The following is a 20,328-nucleotide window of genomic DNA, read 5'->3' on the forward strand; positions in this document are numbered from 1 at the left end:
ATTTAAATTTAAAATAAAACTAAATCTAAAAACATTAAATAAGGTATATTATATCATCATTTGATTTAATGGCTCTAATTAAAAATTGAATTACCTCTAAAAGTCTATACTTCTTTAATTATTAATTAAGGTTTCTCTTTTATATATATGGTTTTTCTTTTATATATATTTAGAAAAGTAGAATACGTGTCTATCAAATTACAAATAGTGGAGATGGAAGCCTGAAACAGAGTGTAGTGCTTCTTTTTTTTTTTTTTTAGTTTAATTTCTTTACCAGTCAATACTAATATGTTTTATTTGTGTTATTAAATTAGAAAATTCATTTAAAAATAGCTTATGTAATTTATATACATGTATATATATTTAAAAGAAATAGTGTTATGCGTCTATATAATGATTTAAATTTGATTAAATGGTAAAGTTTGATATGACGCTGAGATGACATTCAGGATAATTTTGTATCCTTGAACAATACTTAATGCTCTTATAAATAGCCAAATTAACCATATCGACCCAGTAAATATAACATATTTTAACCTGGATGGAACAAAAATTCTTTCTAAATTTAGTTTAAATGTAGTACAATTTTCGTATAACTTTAGTTACGGAACTTACTCAATTTAGGTACAACATTATGAAGTATATTTACAAGCTTGTTTCGGAAAATCTTAGCCTCCATCTTATTTCTCTAGACCAGGATCCTTGTTCATTTACTGTAGTATCAATTTTTTTTAAAAATTGCCACATTTACTCGATGGCAGATTCATATAATATGTAGGGGAGGTCATTGGACCACTCTTATAAGCAAAACAAAAAAAATTACAAAAAGCCTATAAAAAGGTAACATTAGACCCCTAATGGACATTCTAATGATCTTCGTATTAGGTTGACATGTGGTTCAAATTTTTGACCTGCATTTGGTTGACCTGTAGTTCAAAATTCTTTTTATGCGTTTAAACTTCAATACTGGAAACAACTAATTATGGGAACCACATATATTACTATTCCGAAATATAAGACACCAATTATATAATCAATTTTATTGTCAATGATAACTAGTTCAACTGGTTAGATACATTCTAAGTTTTACTCAAGGTCTTGAGTTCGATTCTTAAGGATGACAAATTTTGAGGTTTTCCCCCGAATACTTGTAACGGCCTATGGTCAACATCTCGTTGTCTAGGATACGTGTAAGACTTCACCATTATACAGTGAGATTTTCCGCATACCGACTGAATGCTCGAAAAAAAATAATCATTTGCATTTTTCAAATCCAATAAAAACACCAATCATATTCATCAAATAGCATTCCAATTACACATACTTTTACAAAATTGTTATGAACATCGATACTAACTATTAGAGATAAACATTGAATATCATAAATATGAGTAATCGTGTATTTATATATATCTTTTCCTTTTCTTATTATATTGTAACCTCGTATTATAAATAGATATCTATACATACATCACAATTGTGGTGATCTTTCACATCCTTAACATGGTATCAGCCTAATCGATCCACCTCCTATTTCCACCTCTATCTCTTTTCAGGGCTGGTGGTCGTCTCAATCAAATGACACTTCCATTCCCCTTGCTACCATACTTCACATGATCACTATCAAACTATCATCTACTAATTATCTTTTATGGAAAAGTCAGATTCTTCCCGTTCTTTCGTATAAAAATCTTCAAAGCCATGTTCATGGTACTCTTGAGCAGCCCCCATCTACTATTAAAACTGATAATAAAACATCTCCAAATCCCGCGTATGCTACGTGGAAAGAATCTGATCAGCGTGTCCTTCTATTGCTTCAGTCTTCTCTTACCGAATAAACCATGACTGGGGTTCTTGGACTTACTACTTCTCGTGATATTTGGTCTGCCCTTGAGGCCGCTTATAGCTATGACTCCATGGAGCGGATGCAAAATCTTCGTGACTCTCTTCGTCAACTACAAAAGGGTAATTCTCCAGTTCCTGAATATGGTCGAAAATTCAAATCCTTATGTGATTAGCTTGCTGCCATCGGCTACCCGGTTGATGTATCATTGGTTTCTTCGTGGCCTTGGACCATCATTCGAGTCTTTTTCCACCTCTTACCGGGCTATCACACCTCGTCCCGCTTTCCGAGTTCTTCAAGCTAAAGCTGAAGGCCATGAGTTAGTTCTCAACTCTACGCTTGATTCCCTTGCTCTAGTGGCTTTTAATGCTCAACACAACCGCTCCCAGTTCAATGCTCAACGTGGTAGTCACTATATTGGTCGTGGACGAAACAACCAGTATTCTCGGGGTGGATGTACAGGCGGTCGTGCTCGTGCTCGTCGTCCCCCTCATTGTCAATTGTGCAGGAAAAAACGGATATTACGCCAACTCGTGTCCAGATCTGGCTACCTTTGCTCATCGTGGACCACCCATCAATGCCAACTTGGCCCATGTATTTCAAGCTCAATGTCACGTCAATGATAAAAACTCTAATTGGTTTGCTTATTCTGGGGCTACTGCTCACATGACGCCATCACCTGAGAATCTTGATTCATCCGCTTCTTACTCAGGTAATGACCAAGTCAGTTTTGGAAATGGTCATGTTTCACATATTTCTCATGTTGGTAATACATCTTTCTCCAAGAATACTGATCCATTAGATGTGTTTGTTGTTCCTCATCTCACAAGAAACCTACTTTTAATTAGCAAATTGACATCTGATAATCCCGTTGATGTTTATTTTTTGACAATGTGTTTTTTATTCAGAATCGTCTCACAAAGGAAGTTTTAGGATGAGGCAGACGTGAGCATGGACTTTATGTGCTTGAGCGCGGTCATAAAGCTTTTATGGCAGCCTTAAATTCAAAACGCTTTCGTGCCTTTAGGACACGTTGCTTTTGATGTTATTTCCACTCCCTTCCTTTCCACATTTAAAAAAAAAAATTTAAGAGTGAATTTTATGATTTTCACTCTCCTCTCCTCCCCTTTCCACAGTTAATCAAACTAAACAATACTTTAAGTTAAGAGTGGAAAGGAAAAGAGAGATGAGAGAAAGTTTCCTTTTTAATCACCTCAAAAATGAGATAAAAAATCTTGAAACAAAAACAACCACACTTTCCTTTCTTATCCTCTCCACTCATTTCCTTTTCACACTTAAAATAATCTTAGGAATGAATTTTATCCTCTCCACTCCTCTCCTTTCCACACTAAAAAAAAAAAAATTCTAAAAATAAATTTTATGATTTTCCTCCTCTCTTATGAAAACTATGCGGTGTGCGCTCTGAGTATCAAAAATGATACATGGGACCAGAGGGTTCCCGCCCATTTACCTTTTTTTATTTCCTTTCCACACTTAATTAAACTCAACAATACAGTTAGTATCTCACATTTAATTTATTTGTGTGTTTGTAAACACGAGTTGTAAGCGGTTGTATTTTAAAGTAAAAAAAAGTTAACAAAAGTGGGGAATGGGGATTATTAAAAAACACAATATAATTATGTCCAAAATTGAAACTCAAATTTCAACTCACTTAATCTAACTTCTCTATAAAACAAATTACTCTACCCCTCCCTCATTTTTAACTTTCGATCTTTAAAATATCTAAAATACTCTTAACTTTCAACACATTCTTAACCCACACACCACATCTACCCAAAATATCCCTAAAATATTTTTCAACCTTATCACTCCAAACTATTTCTCTTCTTTTTCCATTAATTTATTTCACCAAATATATAGCTAATTATAATATTTTTAATGAGATTATTTACAAAATCCATTTTTTAACCCTACAAATAACTACATTACCCCTTTTTACATCAATTATTTTTACATTAATAACCACATCGTTACCGTCACTATCACCACCACCACCACCTATCGCCGTGACCGCCACTGCATTGCGCGGGTATTCTTCTCATATGGTAATCATGTCTACTTGTTATGTTAAACTAAGACCTACATTATACAGATTTACCATAAATATAATATATTTTGTTATGCTGGAAATTTCTTTTTCCAAAATTAGTTTAAATATAATACATTTTTAGTTTTTTATAATTTTAGTTACGGAACTTACTCAATTTATTTATAGAAACACATATTTTTATTTAAACTGGAAGTGTTATATGTTAATGATTTGAACCATAACAATAATATCTAAAGCGAGCAGTATGCTAAAAGTTGGAACACGCGCATTTATGCATAAAAGGAGTGATAAAAAAATATATAATTATGATCGAGGTATAATTACGAGCTTGCTTCGGAGAATCCGGACCTTCTCTTATCTCTTTAGACTAGGATCCCTCTTTATTTACCGTAATACAGTAGTGAGTCGACGTTAAAGTAAGTGAACAAGTGGCTTCAAGCCCCAAAAATTTGAAATCTTCATATTTGTATAGTTATACATTAGATTTGGCACAAACGAAAATTAAATGAAATGACTTATTGCGATTTAGAGTGAGTATTCCAAATTGGTATTATAATTTGATTAACGCATCTATAAAAGCTAGAAAAAAAATCTTCGACGTAGAGGAACATTAATTTTATTAATCCAAAAGGCCGATCATATTGAGCCTAGAGGTGTAAGAAAAAACCGAACCGACTCGATTTATAACCCGTAACTGAAACCGGTTAGTAATCGGAATAGTAAAAACTGATTATAGGTTACCAGAAACCGTTGGTTACTAACCGATTACTCTTTTCAAAACCAAAACCAATTATTAACCAGTTAACCTATAACCGGTTAATTATTCCAAATAATAACCGGTTAATCACATAATATATACATACATACATATATATATATATATATCAATCATATTATATCCATAAACTTAAATATAACCGAAAATATCGCACCATCAGCTAATTTCGTAAGTTTTCAATATATAGATTAATGCTTCTTTTATTAGATGCAACATGAATTTCAATATATCTATACTATATATAGATTAATTTCGTAAGCTTTCAAATGATGTTTATTTAAAATATGGGTTCGTTGCTCAAACTTGTCGGAAATGATTGTTTTCCCCCATTGTTCACCACTTTCTCAATATTATAATGGGCGGTCAAAAAAACCCGAATAGGTTAACCGGTATCGGTTAACCGGTTATTATTAATCGAAATCGGTTAGATAGGCTTCAGTTTTAAAACCTATAAACCGGTTATTAACTGGTACAAGTTATCTAACCGGTTATTATTGTTTAAAAAAATAACTGAAACCGATTATTAAATATGGTAACCGAAATCGGTTAATCGCTTCTTGCCCCTCTAATTGAGCCGCCTAAGCCACAGTATCAATTTTTTCAATGTTATTCCCGCATTTACCAAGCCAGATTAAGGTCTATTTTGTCGCCCGGCCACATACTAATTGCAGGCCCATCCTGATTGTGAGACATGTTTGAGATGAGTTCATTATTGCCTCATGTTTGAGGGGCCCACCACAGATTTCTCCCAATCCAAAGTCATCCAATCCAATCCAAGGCGATTTCAACGTGTCACTACTGTCACGGACGGCATCCATTTGTAATTACAATGAAATAAATAAATGAAAGTATGAAATATGTCATCATTATATTCATAAGATGATTTTCGTACTTGTTACATTTTTCAAAGGTATATTAAGTTTATGAAAAGCTATATATGTATACATGATCGAGTTAGTAGATGCATGTGGACGGTACAAGCACGGCTTGTTTAAGGTATTTGGTTCGAGCTCGAATATTATTTCAAAAGGATATTAATTTGAACTCGAATATTTAGTTGTTGTTCAAGCGCGAATTTAAAACTCGTATAATTACTGGAACTTAGAGCTCGAATAATCTCACTTGTAATCATGAATAAGTTACTCTTATAACTAAATTAAAAAAACTAATATAACTCACTTTATCTTAGCTTGTTGGACTTATGAAGTTCGAAGAGCTCACTCAAGTCGAATGACTGAACAAACTTAATTTTAATTAAACGAGCCGAACTAATATTAATTAATTATTAACCTCAATTCGTGGAACTAACCAAGTAGTAATTAAGTTTCAAGTCGAGTTTGACTCGAGTTCTGAAACTACGTACTATACTCGAGCTAGACTTAATTAAATGAGCTCATACTACCTCAATTAGCTTGTTAAACATGCACTCGTCAATTCCAAATGGCAACTTAAAAGTATATTGAACAAAAACTTGAACACAGAATTAATCTCAATTAATTCAATTGTAATTCTGAAATCTAATCAATCTAAATTGATTATATGAAGCAACAATAACAAACATCCATCACTGCTATTCAGGTATGGATTCACTCAACTATATTATTGAGTGTTCTATTACAATCTTGATTGTAAACGTAAAGAAACTATCTAAACGAATGAATCTCAAGAGAGAGAAGCAGAATTGATGCAGAAAATATTATACAAGTATATACCCTAATCGGGTTATAACCTTCTATATATACTAGGAAAAAACTTTCAAGAAAGTCACAAATGACCCTTGTACTTCTCTCGTTTCTTCTTGTACAGCTTTAGTCATTCTAAATGAGAAACTTGCACTCTTAGTCCAGAAAGTATACACTTGAAGTCCAAAATACTTTAAGCTGCATCTTGATCATCTTATACACCTGAAAAGAGCTAATCATGCAATAAGCAACAATCTTATTTGAGAATGGAATTATATTTCTCAACATCCCCCCTTAATGCTATTCTCAAATACATTTAAAAGAGTCAATTTATTACAAAGAAAATCATGAGATTTTTTATCCAACCCTTTTGTTAGAATGTCTGCAATATTATTTGCAGCATCTATTTTTTTAATCTTTACAACTCCTGCCAAAATCTTTTCTCTCACAAAGTGAAGATCAATTTCTAAATGTTTTTTTCTTTCATGGAAAACAGAGTTGGCTGCAATCTTAATTGCAGATTTACTGTCACAAAACACTTTAATAGGAAGAACATTTTTGACAAGTAAATCCTCTAATATTTTAACTATCCAAATAACTTCACATGTAACAAAAGCCATAGCTCTATACTCACCTTTAGTAGAAGATTTAGAGACAGTGTTTTGTTTCTTACTTTTCCAAGAAACAAGATTACCACAAAAGAAAACACAATATCCAATAACACTTCTTCTACTAGAAATGCATTTTGCCCAGTCAGAATCAACAAAAGCCTTAAGAGAGAGATTAGATGACTTACAAATATGTATTCCTTTACCTGGAGCAGCTTTCAAGTATCTCAATACTCTTAATGCTACTTTCAAATGAGAATTAAGAGGCTTATGCATAAACTGACTTAAACAGTGCACTGTATAAGCAATGTCAGGTCTAGTGTGAGTCAAATATATAAGTCTACCAATCAACCTTTGGTATTCAGTAATGTTCTTAAGAACAGGATCATTCTCAGAATCTTCACTAGAAAGATGAACATTAGGATCAAGAGGAACAGAAATAGGTTTACCAGCAAGAAGACCAAATTCAGAGATTAGATCCAAGCAATACTTCCTTTGATTTAAACAAACACCATTATTAGTATTAATAACCTCAATACCTAAAAAATACTTAAGTATTCCCAAATCTTTAATCATAAATTGAGTTTGCAAAAATACTTTGAATCTTTTAATTTCATCTTCATTATTACCAGTAATAATGATATCATCTACATAAACAAGCAAAGCTATGAAGTAATTTTGCCCAGATTTAGTAAAAAGTGGATAATCACTTTTACTTTGAACAAAACCATCAGATGCTAAAGCTTCAGTAAGTTTAGCATTCCATTGTCTAGGAGCTTGTTTAAGACCATATAAGGATTTATTTAATTTGCATACTCTTTTATCATTGGGATCAAAGAATCCTTCAGGTAAGTCCATATAAACAGTTTCATTTAGATCACCATACAAGAAAGCATTATTGATATCAAGTCCAACCCTTTTGCACAGCCAAGGAAATTAAGCATCTAATAGTCACAATTTTCACAACAGGAGAGAATGTTTCATCAAAATCAATACCAGCCTTTTGACCATAACCTTTAGCCACAAGTCTAGCTTTATATCTTTCTATCTCACTATTAGCCTTATATTTTATTTTATAAACCCATTTGCAACCTATAGACTTTCTATCTTTAGGAAGTTCAGTAACTTCCCAAGTATTATTTCTGTATAATGCTTCCATCTCATCACTCATGGCTTCTAACCAATGTTTCTCTTTACTAGCTTGCATAAAATTATGAGGTTCAGTACTTTTATTAAGCTCAGTCACAAAGGATAAACAATTAGAAGATAAAGCAGAATAAGAAACAAAATTTTCTAACCCATATTTATTACTACTATAGACAACAAAATCATTGTATTTGCTAGAAGGAAAGACAGAAGTTCTTTTAGACCTTCTCAAAGGCTGCTGAACAGAACTAGAAGGATTGTTTTCATTTAAATTTTGATTCTCAACAAGAACCTCCTCAACTATCTGATCATTTAAATGATCATTACCCTCAGCATTTTCATTATTGTCCAACTCATATGTTGCTGCAACATCTTCACTAGTAATACCAAAGGTACTGCCAGAGTGAGATGAGCTGCCATCACCATCATTCCCACTATCTCTCTCTTCATCATTGGGAGATGAAGGGTACTCATGAGAATCAAAAAAGTTCATTTGATCTTCTATACTTACCATAGGAAGATCAGAAGTTTTATGTTTATGTTTCTCTATTTTCAAAAATTTTTACATCTCTTGCAAAAAAAATATTGTTATCTTCAATAGAAAGAAGTTTATAACCCTTTTTAACATTAGAATAACCTAAAAGAATACATTTAGTAGACCTTTTAGCAAATTTATCAAAGATATTTAGATTTTTTGAAAAACATAAGCACCCAAAGGATCTTAAGTGAGAGAGATTAGGTTTTTTTTTTTTATCAAAAATAAGCTCATAAGGTGACTTTCCATCAAGCACATAAGAAGGCAGTCTGTTAATCAAATAGCAAGCAGTCAAAATACATTCGGTCCATAAATTAAGAGGTAATACCCCTTGAAACATAAGAGATCTACTGACATTAAGAAGATGTCTGTGTTTTCTTTCAACAATACCATTCTGTTGTGGAGAATGCACAACAGTGGTTTGATGTATAACTCCATTTGTCTCAACAAATGTAGAAAAAGCTTTATTAATGAACTCAGTTCCATTATCACTTCTTAAAGTCTTAATGGTTTTATTAAACTGGTTTTTTAAAAGATTGTAAAATCTTACAAAATTTTCTAAAACCTCATCTTTAGACTTCAATAAATAAACCCAAACAGCCCTGGTGAAATCATCAACAATGGTTAAGAAAAATCTATATCCACCTCTACCAGTAACTTTATATGGTCTCCATACATCTAAATGCACAAGTTGACCCAAAAATTCAGATTTATGACTACTCTTAGGAAAAGAATCTCTGGTTTGTTTAGCATATAAACAAATATCACAATTCAGATTAGAATCATTCTTGTAATGTAAATCAGATTGAAGTTTATTTAACACATTATCAGCAGGATGACCTAATCTGCTATGCCAAACAGGTTTAGACACATTGCAAGTAATTAATCTATCAATACCTTGCATATTCTCAACAATGTAATAAAAACCACCAACTTGTCTACCAGTTCCTAGAATTTTCATTGAATTCAAATCCTGAGTCATCACATAACAAAAATTATCATCAAATGCAATAAGATACTTATGGTGTTTAGCAACTTTATGAACAGATAACAAACTAACACAATATTCTGGAACTACTAAAACATCATATAATGTCAAATAACTTGTTAACTGTAAGTTACCAATCTTTTGTACATAAGCATAAGTACCATTAGGATGATCAACTTTAATTTTGAAAGCAGAAACATCAATAATGTCAACCATATTGTTATCAGAAAAAGTAATGTGATGATTAGCTCCAGAATCATTAATCCACCCTTTTTTAGAATAACTAGGTCTTAGATTTGAATTAGAACAAAAAAACTTCTTAAAGTTTTTATTAAAAATTTTACTGGAATTAAACAACACACCTGCCATATTGGCATTCACACCTTGAGAAGACTCTGGATTATCTTTCAACAGATTAAGAATTCTAGATAACTGCTCATCAGAAAGATTAGTAGAAGAAGAACTTGCAGTATTGGAGGTTGAAGCATTATTGGCAAATTTTCTTTGACCTCCTTGAGTATTAAATTTTTTCTTTCCAAAATTAGGAGGATATCCAATTATCTTAAAACATTTATCCATAGTATGACCATTAAAACCACAGTTTTCACAAACAACAGAAGGACCTTTACCAGAATTTTGAGGATTATTAATTCTGTTTTTTGAAAAATTATTCATAGTAGGAAAAGAACTACCAGAACCAACTTTAGACATGAAAGCAGAAGAATTAGACTTTTGAGAACCAGAATTAGAAGTTAAACCTCTATGTGATTCATCTCTAGACAAAATAGAATAAGCAGTTTTAAGATCAGGAATAGGTTCTTTAGTTAAAATGGCACTTCTTACATTAACATACATATCATCAAGACCCATCAAGAATTGCATAAGTTTCATTAATTGAGTATGCTTAGTAAAATCAGAAGCAGCATGACAAATACATCTAGGTAACTGAACCAAAGCATCAAATTGTTTCCAAAGAGCATTCAGCTTATGATAATAATCAGATAATGGCATACCATTTTGACACAAAGAATTAATTTTATGATGCAAGTTAAAAATCACAGAACCATCTACTTTGTCATATGTTTCTTTTAATTCTTTCCAAACAAGACTAGCTTTTCTACTAAATATCTGCCCTAAATACAATTCTTCATTGATTGAGTTAAGAATCCAAGAAAGTACAACAGCATTACATCTATCCCACTGTTTTCCTAACACTTCATCAGTATTAGACCTTCTACAAGAACCATCAACAAAACCTATTTTATTTTTTGCTTCTAAAGAAAGAATCATAGCACAACTCCAGATTTGATAATTTTCAGTCCCTTTTAGCTTTATGGAAACAATAGACAGAGTGGAAGAATCATTAGGATGCAAATGTAAAGGACTGCTAAGATCAAGTTTGCTAATCTGAGTAACATTATTTTCAGAATCATTATTTGACACATAACCATATTCTTCATAATCATTCAAATTACCATCATCCATTTTAACTCAAATAACAGATTACAAACAAACAAGCAGATAAGCAGTTAATCTCAATTACAAAAAAACAAGCAGATAAGCAGTTAATCTCAATTAGCAATTATAATGACAAAAACAAAAAAAAGAGAAGAATATATATATATATATATATATATATATATTTGAAAATAAGAGCTTATTCTCCCAAAGGTGCCAGGGACAGGATTCCTTGCCTTTCAAAAGGTAGGTCAAGTTTAACACCAATGTTTTGAATGAGAATAAGAAAAAAAAAATATAACTGAAAAATAATAAAGAGATAAGGGAATAGAAGACAAACAGTGCTATCGGATGAAATAAAGGAAGAACAATTCTATTTATTCAATTGATTCACTTAGTCGATGAATAATAGAATCAAGAAGAAGATCCTGAACTATTCAATCGATTCTCTTAGTCGATGAACAGTAGAAACCCTAACCCTAATTTTGAACAAATTAGGATATTCTAAAACAATTGGATCTAGAAATTGTAACGGTGATCAAGGAATCATACGCCGTTTAACAATACCAGATCAAAAGATAAAATCCCCAAATATTAGTGAAACCCTAAATCGGAGATCTAGAATCCTAGAAATTATTATTTAACAAAATTAATTCGATTATTCTTCTGAATAACCTGGGTCTGATACCAAGAACAAAAACTTGAACCCAGAATTAATCTCAATTAATTCACTTATAATTCTGAAATCTAATCAATCTAAATTGATTATATGAAGCAACAATAACAAACATCCACCACTGCTATTCAGGTATGGATTCACTCAACTATATTATTGAGTGTTCTATTACAATCTTGATTGTAAACGTAAAGAAACTATCTAAACGAATGAATCTCAAGAGAGAGAAGCAGAATTGATGCAGAAAATATTATACAAGTATATACCCTAATCGGGTTATAACCTTCTATATATACTAGGAAAAAACTTTCAAGAAAGTCACAAATGACCCCTGTACTTCTCTCGTTTCTTCTTGTACAGCTTTAGTCCTTCTAAATGAGAAACTTGCACTCTTAGTCCAGAAAGTATACACTTGAAGTCCAAAATACTTTAAGCTACATCTTGATCATCTTATACACCTGAAAAGAGCTAATCATGCAATAAGCAACAATCTTATTTGAGAATGGAATTATATTTCTCAACATATATATAACTCCCTCGAGGAATGCGAAATACCATAAAAAAGCGATGAAAACTAACAAAATAAAAGAAAGTATGATAATTGTCGACAACATATTATTTCACTTCTTGTTTTATATATAGGGTTAAAATTATTACCAATGGTTGTGCAAAATAAACTACAGTATAAATTAAGAAACTTAGTTAAAAGTTTGATAAAATAAATATATGTGATTAATATGTAAAAAATGAAAGATAAATTGACAGAAATAATGTGGTAATAGTCTAGCTACTTGTATCTAAAGTTCCTCAATGAGCTTTTGGCCCGAATTGAACAGACCTAGGTGTTCAAATATATATATAAAAACAAATGTTTTACGGTTTTACCCTTACTTATTTGTCGTGTTGTTTGGCGGACTATTATATCAGGGTATATTTTTTAAATCCTTGCGATGACATCTGTCCAAAAATGAATGTAGGGATCACTAGGGATGAGCGGTTCTGTTATTAAATGTTAAAGAAAAAAAAATTAACAATTGAGATATGTGGTTTAATTTCTAGTGTAAAGGTGTTTATACTTATAATGAAGATGGAGTAGTTATTTAAAAAGTGTAGTGTTAAACATGCCGGTAAAATCGTTGTCTACGTACTACAATGTGTTATATCATGTAATCTAATGCAAAATGGTACTCAAAGACATGATGATAAAAGAAAAAGAGAATAGTTAGTTGCAGTACCAATTATAACATAATGATTTCTGAGCTTTTCGTCAACAATTGTAGCTGTAAAGTCATTTCGCTTTTCTTACATATATCTTGTCAACAAATCGATCAGAGGATACGTGGTGAAAATGAAAGTAAATTTTTGAGGTGACGTGACTGACGTCCAACTCGAAGTCGAAACACCTAACATTCATCATTATTATTAACTAACGAATTTATATAGTTTTATACGCTATAACTTTAAAGGATATAAATGATCTTAATTGTATTTATTTAATCACCTATTACAACTCCACATATTGGCTAAGGGTGACCTCACTCACTTTCCATGGGACAAATTAAGTTTAGAGTGCGCATCAATAACTATGAATTAATCACTAAGTGTTGTGAGAGAATTAAGAGAAAATGTTGATATGTGAAAAGTTGTCAACCATTTATATGTAGATCTCTGTAACTAATGTAATTGGAATTCCTTCTCGTTTGTTTTATATTTATGGTGAAAGAAAAAACTATATACAACCATACACGGATTTGAATTTTTTTCTTAAAAATGATAAAATGGGTCACTATTAAGGGAAGGTTGAGTCTTATTCTTTGATATATAGATCTTATCCAAACTCATCTTTGATATAAGGGATCATTGAGTCTTATTCTTCCAGACTGCTGTCGACCTATGTCAACAAGGACGACCTTCGGCAAATCCAATTCCCAACTGTTACTTTTAACCTTTTAGCCGCTTACTAATTAATATATACATGTTCGGTTGCCGAGTTGTACGGATAGTCGGGTACTTTTCTAGTATATTCAATGGGTGTTTGGCATAATATACATGTGTTAGCTTGTTTGTTTATATGCTAACATTATGTACCCAATTAAGTTTCGACATTAATTTGTGACCTTTTAATTAATAAATAGATGTAATATTCTTCTACAAGTTATTTTATTAGCTATCATGTGGTTTTTTTAATTTTTGATCGAACGACACATTGACTTATTACAATCTCAGGCAAGGTGCTAGACGTGGAGCAAAATTATACAAACGCATATCAGAATGACACGCGTAATTACAAGTCTACCAAATCCACTTTGACTTACGATTATATATGACTAGTCTTCAAATCCGTATGATGGGCGTGACGGTTAATTTCATAATATATTAATCAAAGTTTAAAAATTAAAATTCAAGTATATTAGTCAATATGAAAACTAGAGAAGGAAACATACGAACATTAACTCCATATAAATATTGATTATAGTTTACTATTTTTTTTCAACTTTATTTAAATAAAAAATTACTACATGATTTAGAGTATTATCCTTGGATATGTAAAAAAAAGAAAATCATGTAGGAGGTATTTTACCTACTTTGCATAACCGAAGTATGTAGCCCAACTGTTTAAGTCATCTGACATTGAAAGGCTAAATTGTAGCTGATGAGATAGGATTAACTAACTTGGTTGAGGTTAACTTAATTAAAACTTATTTCCCACAAAACATGCAAAACTTGAAAACATATCATTAACCATACTTGTGACTCGTGAGATAGGATTAGTAGCTTTGAACACATATATATGATGGCATACTGGCTTTAACCATGTCTAACTTTGATATCTTTGTTGCAACAGTTGTTACTATCCAAATTCATTTAGCTCCTGAAATCATAATCCAATGAAAGAAAATCATCAATATTTTTCCAGATTAAATTCAAGTTAATAGAATCACCCCAAAATCATAACTAAATCAAAACAATAATAAGAATAATAAAAATAAAAAAGAAATCTGATTATTAATCAACTAAAATCAAATATATCTTATAACTAAAATTGAAAAAAAACACTCATGAAATTGGAAAAAAAGTTGTCAAATAAAAAGATACAGAAACCTTTTTTTTTCTTGTGAAGTCTGCCGTGAGATTTTCTTAAATATAATAGAATGGTTCATAAAATTTAGGTTAGGCTTAGCTTTTGTTTTTGGTTTATTATGATATATATATACTAGATTATTGTCCCACGTAATACGCGAAATAATATATTCAATTAGTGACAAGTTATCGTTTCACAATATCATACATTGACAACCATATATAAAAGATGTTGAAAATAGATTGACTAGTATCATGGTGCCAAAGTTGTAAATTAAAATCATAAAATTTCATGATTTTATGTTTCTATAAACAATTAGTAACACTTCAAATTATTGTGTCAAGTGATAGTTTGAAATTCAATATAAACAGATTTGTTTAGCGGAATATAAATAAGAGCTCTATATAGATTTGACTTTTCTTTAATTAGTGTAACTATATTAGTCATTTTTTACAATTTTCACGTAGTTTAATGTTTATATAAATATACATATAAAGAAAATTTAACAAAAAAAAGTAGTTAGCATTTGAACCACGCATGTCTGAGATGAAACCCAGTGTTATTGAAAACCCTCTTAATTATCCACTCATACAAATTTCGAAAGTGTGATTTATACCCTGATGGATTTCCTTAAGGTTTAAGACCTTGCCAGTAGCTCACCTTTTGAAAGCTTACTTTTTGTGTTTATAGTTAACCTTTTGAAATTTTTAAAATTAATTTCACATCAATATATTGAGGTTTCGAAATATGTACTTATAGTTAAATCTTTAGAAATTTTCAAAATATTTTTTTAAAATCATGGTTGAATTTTATTATTAATAATAATAATATTTGAAACAAATATTGGATTTATGTAACAAATTTAAAAGCTAAAATATTTAGGAAATTAAAATCTTAAACTTTTAATATTTACTTTAATTAACATAACTATGTAAAAGCAAATTATAATACAATAATTAAGATTTGAAAGTTCATAATATAATGTTATAAGAGACCCTAAATTTCAACTTCTAGATTTATTAGGAAAAACATATAATGAATAACTTATTAAAAAGTGTCAAGTAATAAGTTTTTTTTAATTAATTCAATGATAATTATCTTTTATCAAATAAGATTGTTTATTATATTATGCTTATTTTTTGAAAAGTATTTATTATATTATATTTAATAATTATATATCATGAGAAAGACTTTTATGATTTAAATATTTATGTTTCATTAGTCTTGCTTTTATACTTAGCGTATATAATATATTCATAAATTATAAAAAAAAAATTATCAGTCGTAATCTGATAGTTCTTTATATTCCATAACTATGAATAATAATGTAACTATCAATTATTGTTTTTATATTTTTGTTCTCAATTATCCCGCACAACATACGAGTTTAATCTAGTATCTAGTATATATAGTGAATGACATGCTTTTTCTTTTATTAATAAATTAATAGTTATCTATATTAGTTAAATAATAATCGGATAATCTAAAAGACCTTTAATGTATAAAATATAATTGTAAACGATTTGATAACTTAATAATACGGTTACAATATAAACTCATACATGCATGGGTATATATATTAGTTCATTATGTTTACACATTATACTGATCGATCGATTTATGGCTTCCTAGGTATATACATACTTTATTAAATATACAAAATTTAATTATTTCAAATACAAGGACTAATATTGTGTTTTCTTAATATTAGTGATTAAATATTAATGGTGGAAATTGTAAATTAGTGATGGAAAACAAAAAAGTGTAAATTATCCAAAGTAGATGGACTAATGTTGTGTTTACTTAATATTAAATTTGGTAATGGTACTATTATTTAGATCTAAGGGTTGTAATTAAAAGTTTGAACTCATCCAACGGTCCTTGTTTCTCCATAAAAGAATTTAGGACCTTGTTATATATATATTGGTAGATATATAGATATAATGTGGGAATATAAGGTTGTCGGGTATCTAAGCTTAGGTGTGGAACACTCACATATTATTTTTTTAATCCATAAAAATCATGGGGGCCCATGCATTTATTTATTAAACAAGAAATAATAAAATATTAGTATGTGAGGGTATCCACACCTAAGCTTAGGTGTCGGGCAACCTTATATTCCCTTTTCCTCTATATATATATATATATATATGAGAAAAGTGAGTATGGGGCTGTTATGCACCAAACTTGGGTGTAAAATCCCTCACAAATTAATATTTTAATATTTTGAATAAATATTTGTTCCCCATGATTTTTATAGTTAGAAAAAGGTATGTGAGAGTTTTTTTACTCAACTTATGTGTCTTACAGTCTCATATTCCCTTCCCTATATATATATATATATATATATATATATCACGTTAAATCTTAATAAGTTAGGCATAATAATTAAGAAAATATTTAAAAAATAGAGGATTAATGAAGAGTGAGTTTTAGACTTAATGATGGGGATTAGGGGTGTCAAGTGTACCACAACCTCCTCTTTTAGTTATATCATTATGGACACCTACTAGTAAACCAAAGATAATTTAAGAGCTCACGACATATTTAATTGGGAAAATTACCCTTTATTTTTTATTTTTATATTCTGAAAAAATATGAAAAATAGAAAATACGATCAAGTTATTATTTTTTTTCTAAAAGTATAAAACACTATTTTTCACTTTTTAATGAAAATTTAAAATTCACTTTTTACTTTTCATTTGTTAGTTTTGAAAACCTTGAATTATATTAACCCTCCTCCTACGCACACGCTACTGCCCCCGTCACCCTCCGCCGTCACCTCACCCCTAACCTCTCACTTTCTCATTTTCTATTTTTTATTGGCATTACTTAGAAGCCTTGGTTCGTAAGGGCTCTTATCTTGAACTAACGCTTTGATCTCGGCTCCGGATTCCTCAATCTAGTCGATTCCGAATCTCAAGTATATTAAAACATGTTTTTTGAATATGGAAAATGAAAATATAATTTTATAATTTTGAAGGTCTTTTCAAAATTTTATATGTTTTTAAGAGATAGAAAAATTCTTTCATTTTTCCAAATATTAAAATAAAAAAACTAATTAAAAAATATGTTCTACAACTAAACGTGTCCATTTTATTACTTAGTAGTTGCACTATTCAAACAAGAGCCAAAATTAATAATAAAAAATAAATTTAACGGCATAAAAACATATTTATATAACTAACCAGCTAGTCATCCGGGTATATTAAAGATATTAAGGTTATGAAATATTATTTTACATTAAAATTGGTTACGTTTTAGAAAACTTTATAATAAAAGGATTAATAAGAAAGAGGTTAAAAGATGATGTCATCATAAATCAGTTTAGTTAAAAGACACAATTATTAAAAAAAATTCTAAGGATGTCATGTAAGATTTTTTTGAAAATAATTATGTTATCAAAATTGTGTTTTATTTATATAATAGATAATAGATTAAGTCTCTATTAGCAAACAATCTAAAAATATATACAACAATTAGATAATGTTTTAATTTCTCGTAACTTTAGCCATGAAGATTGAAAAAAATTGAAAAACAAATAACATCATTCATATATGTACAAAAATACCCAAATAGTAGCTCTTTTAATGATGTCAATTTAAATTTTCAATTCAGCTTGAGCATCTACGGTGTCCATATATGCACTTGATCGTTGTTAAAACCATGAGCAAAACATCGCCAGTCGACCAAGAACGTACCCAACACACTGGTGTGGTATCGTGGTCAAGTGAAAAACGAATACTGCACGAGTCAATATGAACCATCACAAATATATGCTCTTAAAAGGAATCGAAGCATGATTTTGTAGGTCAAATAAGTTCAGGAGAAAAGGTTAAGGTGGGTAAATTAAAGAACGTCGTCCCACCACTAGTACCAATAACAACTTTTTTTTTAATTATATATACAAGACAAACATAAACGGCCGTTTTTTTCTTCACCTTCGATCATGCAAAAAAACAAGTAGATATAGACAAACAAAATATAGTTACATTATTTTCATGAAATTCTTTTTAGTACGTACGGTTTTCAAACAAACTTGATCGCGTCATTTTATATATGGTTTCTCGAAGTGTGTATATATATGGTAATTTTATTTGCGTCGTCGTCGTTCGCTTGATAAATATACTATGAATGAAATTAATAGCGTTAAACTTTGCCACGAATGAAACATATATATATATATATATATATGTACGTGTTGAGTGGAGTTGGTTTTGACCTCGTGGACTGTAGCGAATATATTACTGCCTACTCTTTCATTTTTAATTTATCGATATTTTATAATTTATCGAACATATAAACATTACCATACATGGGTTGGAATCGAACATATAATGTTCCCGTTAGTTCACATATATATGGGGAGAAGAAAACGAAAGGAAAAATATTTTGTGCAAGCACACAAATGGTTTTGTGCCGTCAGTATATATAAGATGAGGTTATTTGTAAATCATTGTAAAAGCTGATATTAAAATCCAAATAATAAAAATTTTAGGATGCTAATTGATTCATGTTTATCTAATGGTGTAAAATAAAGTTAATTAATATAACAACCACAATAAAAACAAGAAATTGGTTTTACTAAACTCAACCCTTATGACTCAACCCTTATGACTGCAGTTAAGGTGCATTAAATAGTTATACACTTATTATAAAATATAAAAATGAGCTTTTGGTATAAAAAGTATAAATTTTTTTATACACATTGTTTACCGTTTAAAAGTCGCTTTTAGCCTTTTCCAAAATAAAGTTGAATGTAACATAAAGTTGACTTTTATTTAATTGTATTTTTTTCTATCATTTTTAAAGGGTTTTCAGTCATTGATATTCACTATTTAGTTTAAAATTTAAGCTCGACTACACTTTTGTACGATATCTAGCTGAAAAGTACTTCTTGTATCGTCCTACTCCTACATTTCTAATACATGTTAATTTGTAGCTTAGCTAAAAGAAATTCTCAATAAATTTTGATCTCTATATATGTTAATTATGAATGAACTTTATTTAGATAGATGAGAGGGCACATCGATCTGGTTTTGTTGATCAAATTATAAAATATTTTCCATGCTTATTATTTATTGATGTTATAACAGTGACTAATTGATTGACTGTGACATTTTACCTAACCATCATTCTTTTCTCTAACTAATATGTATAATATTCTTAAAAGGTGGCCGGGTAGAATTTGTTTTGAAGAGCAATGATAGATATCTTTAAATGGAAAATGATTTATAATGTTAACATCATCTTTGTTGAATGATGTTACTCTCACAAACTCACTTAAATCAATTTCTAAAATATATAGAGTATATATACACATGTCAAAAAGCCCCCCATGATTTTAATGGTTTGTGAGAGCAACATCATCCAACCAAAATAATGTTAACATCATCCAAGTTATTCTTCATATATTTTCTGTATTAATTCCTAACTTTAGTATTTTTAGACCGACTTTGGG

At 30.0% G+C, this 20,328-nt stretch overlaps 1 protein-coding gene across 1 annotated transcript; it reads right to left on the minus strand.

Annotated features, from left to right (window-relative positions):
- Positions 1–6,655: 6,655 nt before the first annotated feature.
- LOC122583551 (uncharacterized mitochondrial protein AtMg00810-like) lies at positions 6,656–7,840 on the minus strand. Its single transcript, XM_043755944.1, has one exon. The coding sequence runs from the start codon at positions 7,838–7,840 to the stop codon at positions 6,656–6,658; it is 1,185 nt and encodes a 394-aa protein (XP_043611879.1).
- Positions 7,841–20,328: the final 12,488 nt, after the last annotated feature.

This window comes from Erigeron canadensis, chromosome 9, assembly GCF_010389155.1.
Source record: "Erigeron canadensis isolate Cc75 chromosome 9, C_canadensis_v1, whole genome shotgun sequence".
Taxonomy (NCBI): Eukaryota; Viridiplantae; Streptophyta; class Magnoliopsida; order Asterales; family Asteraceae; genus Erigeron; species Erigeron canadensis.

Coding starts and splice junctions, on each gene's coding strand:
- LOC122583551 (XM_043755944.1), bottom strand. CDS start 7,840: ATGGACTTACCTGAAGGATTCTTTGATCCCAATGATAAAAGAGTATGC.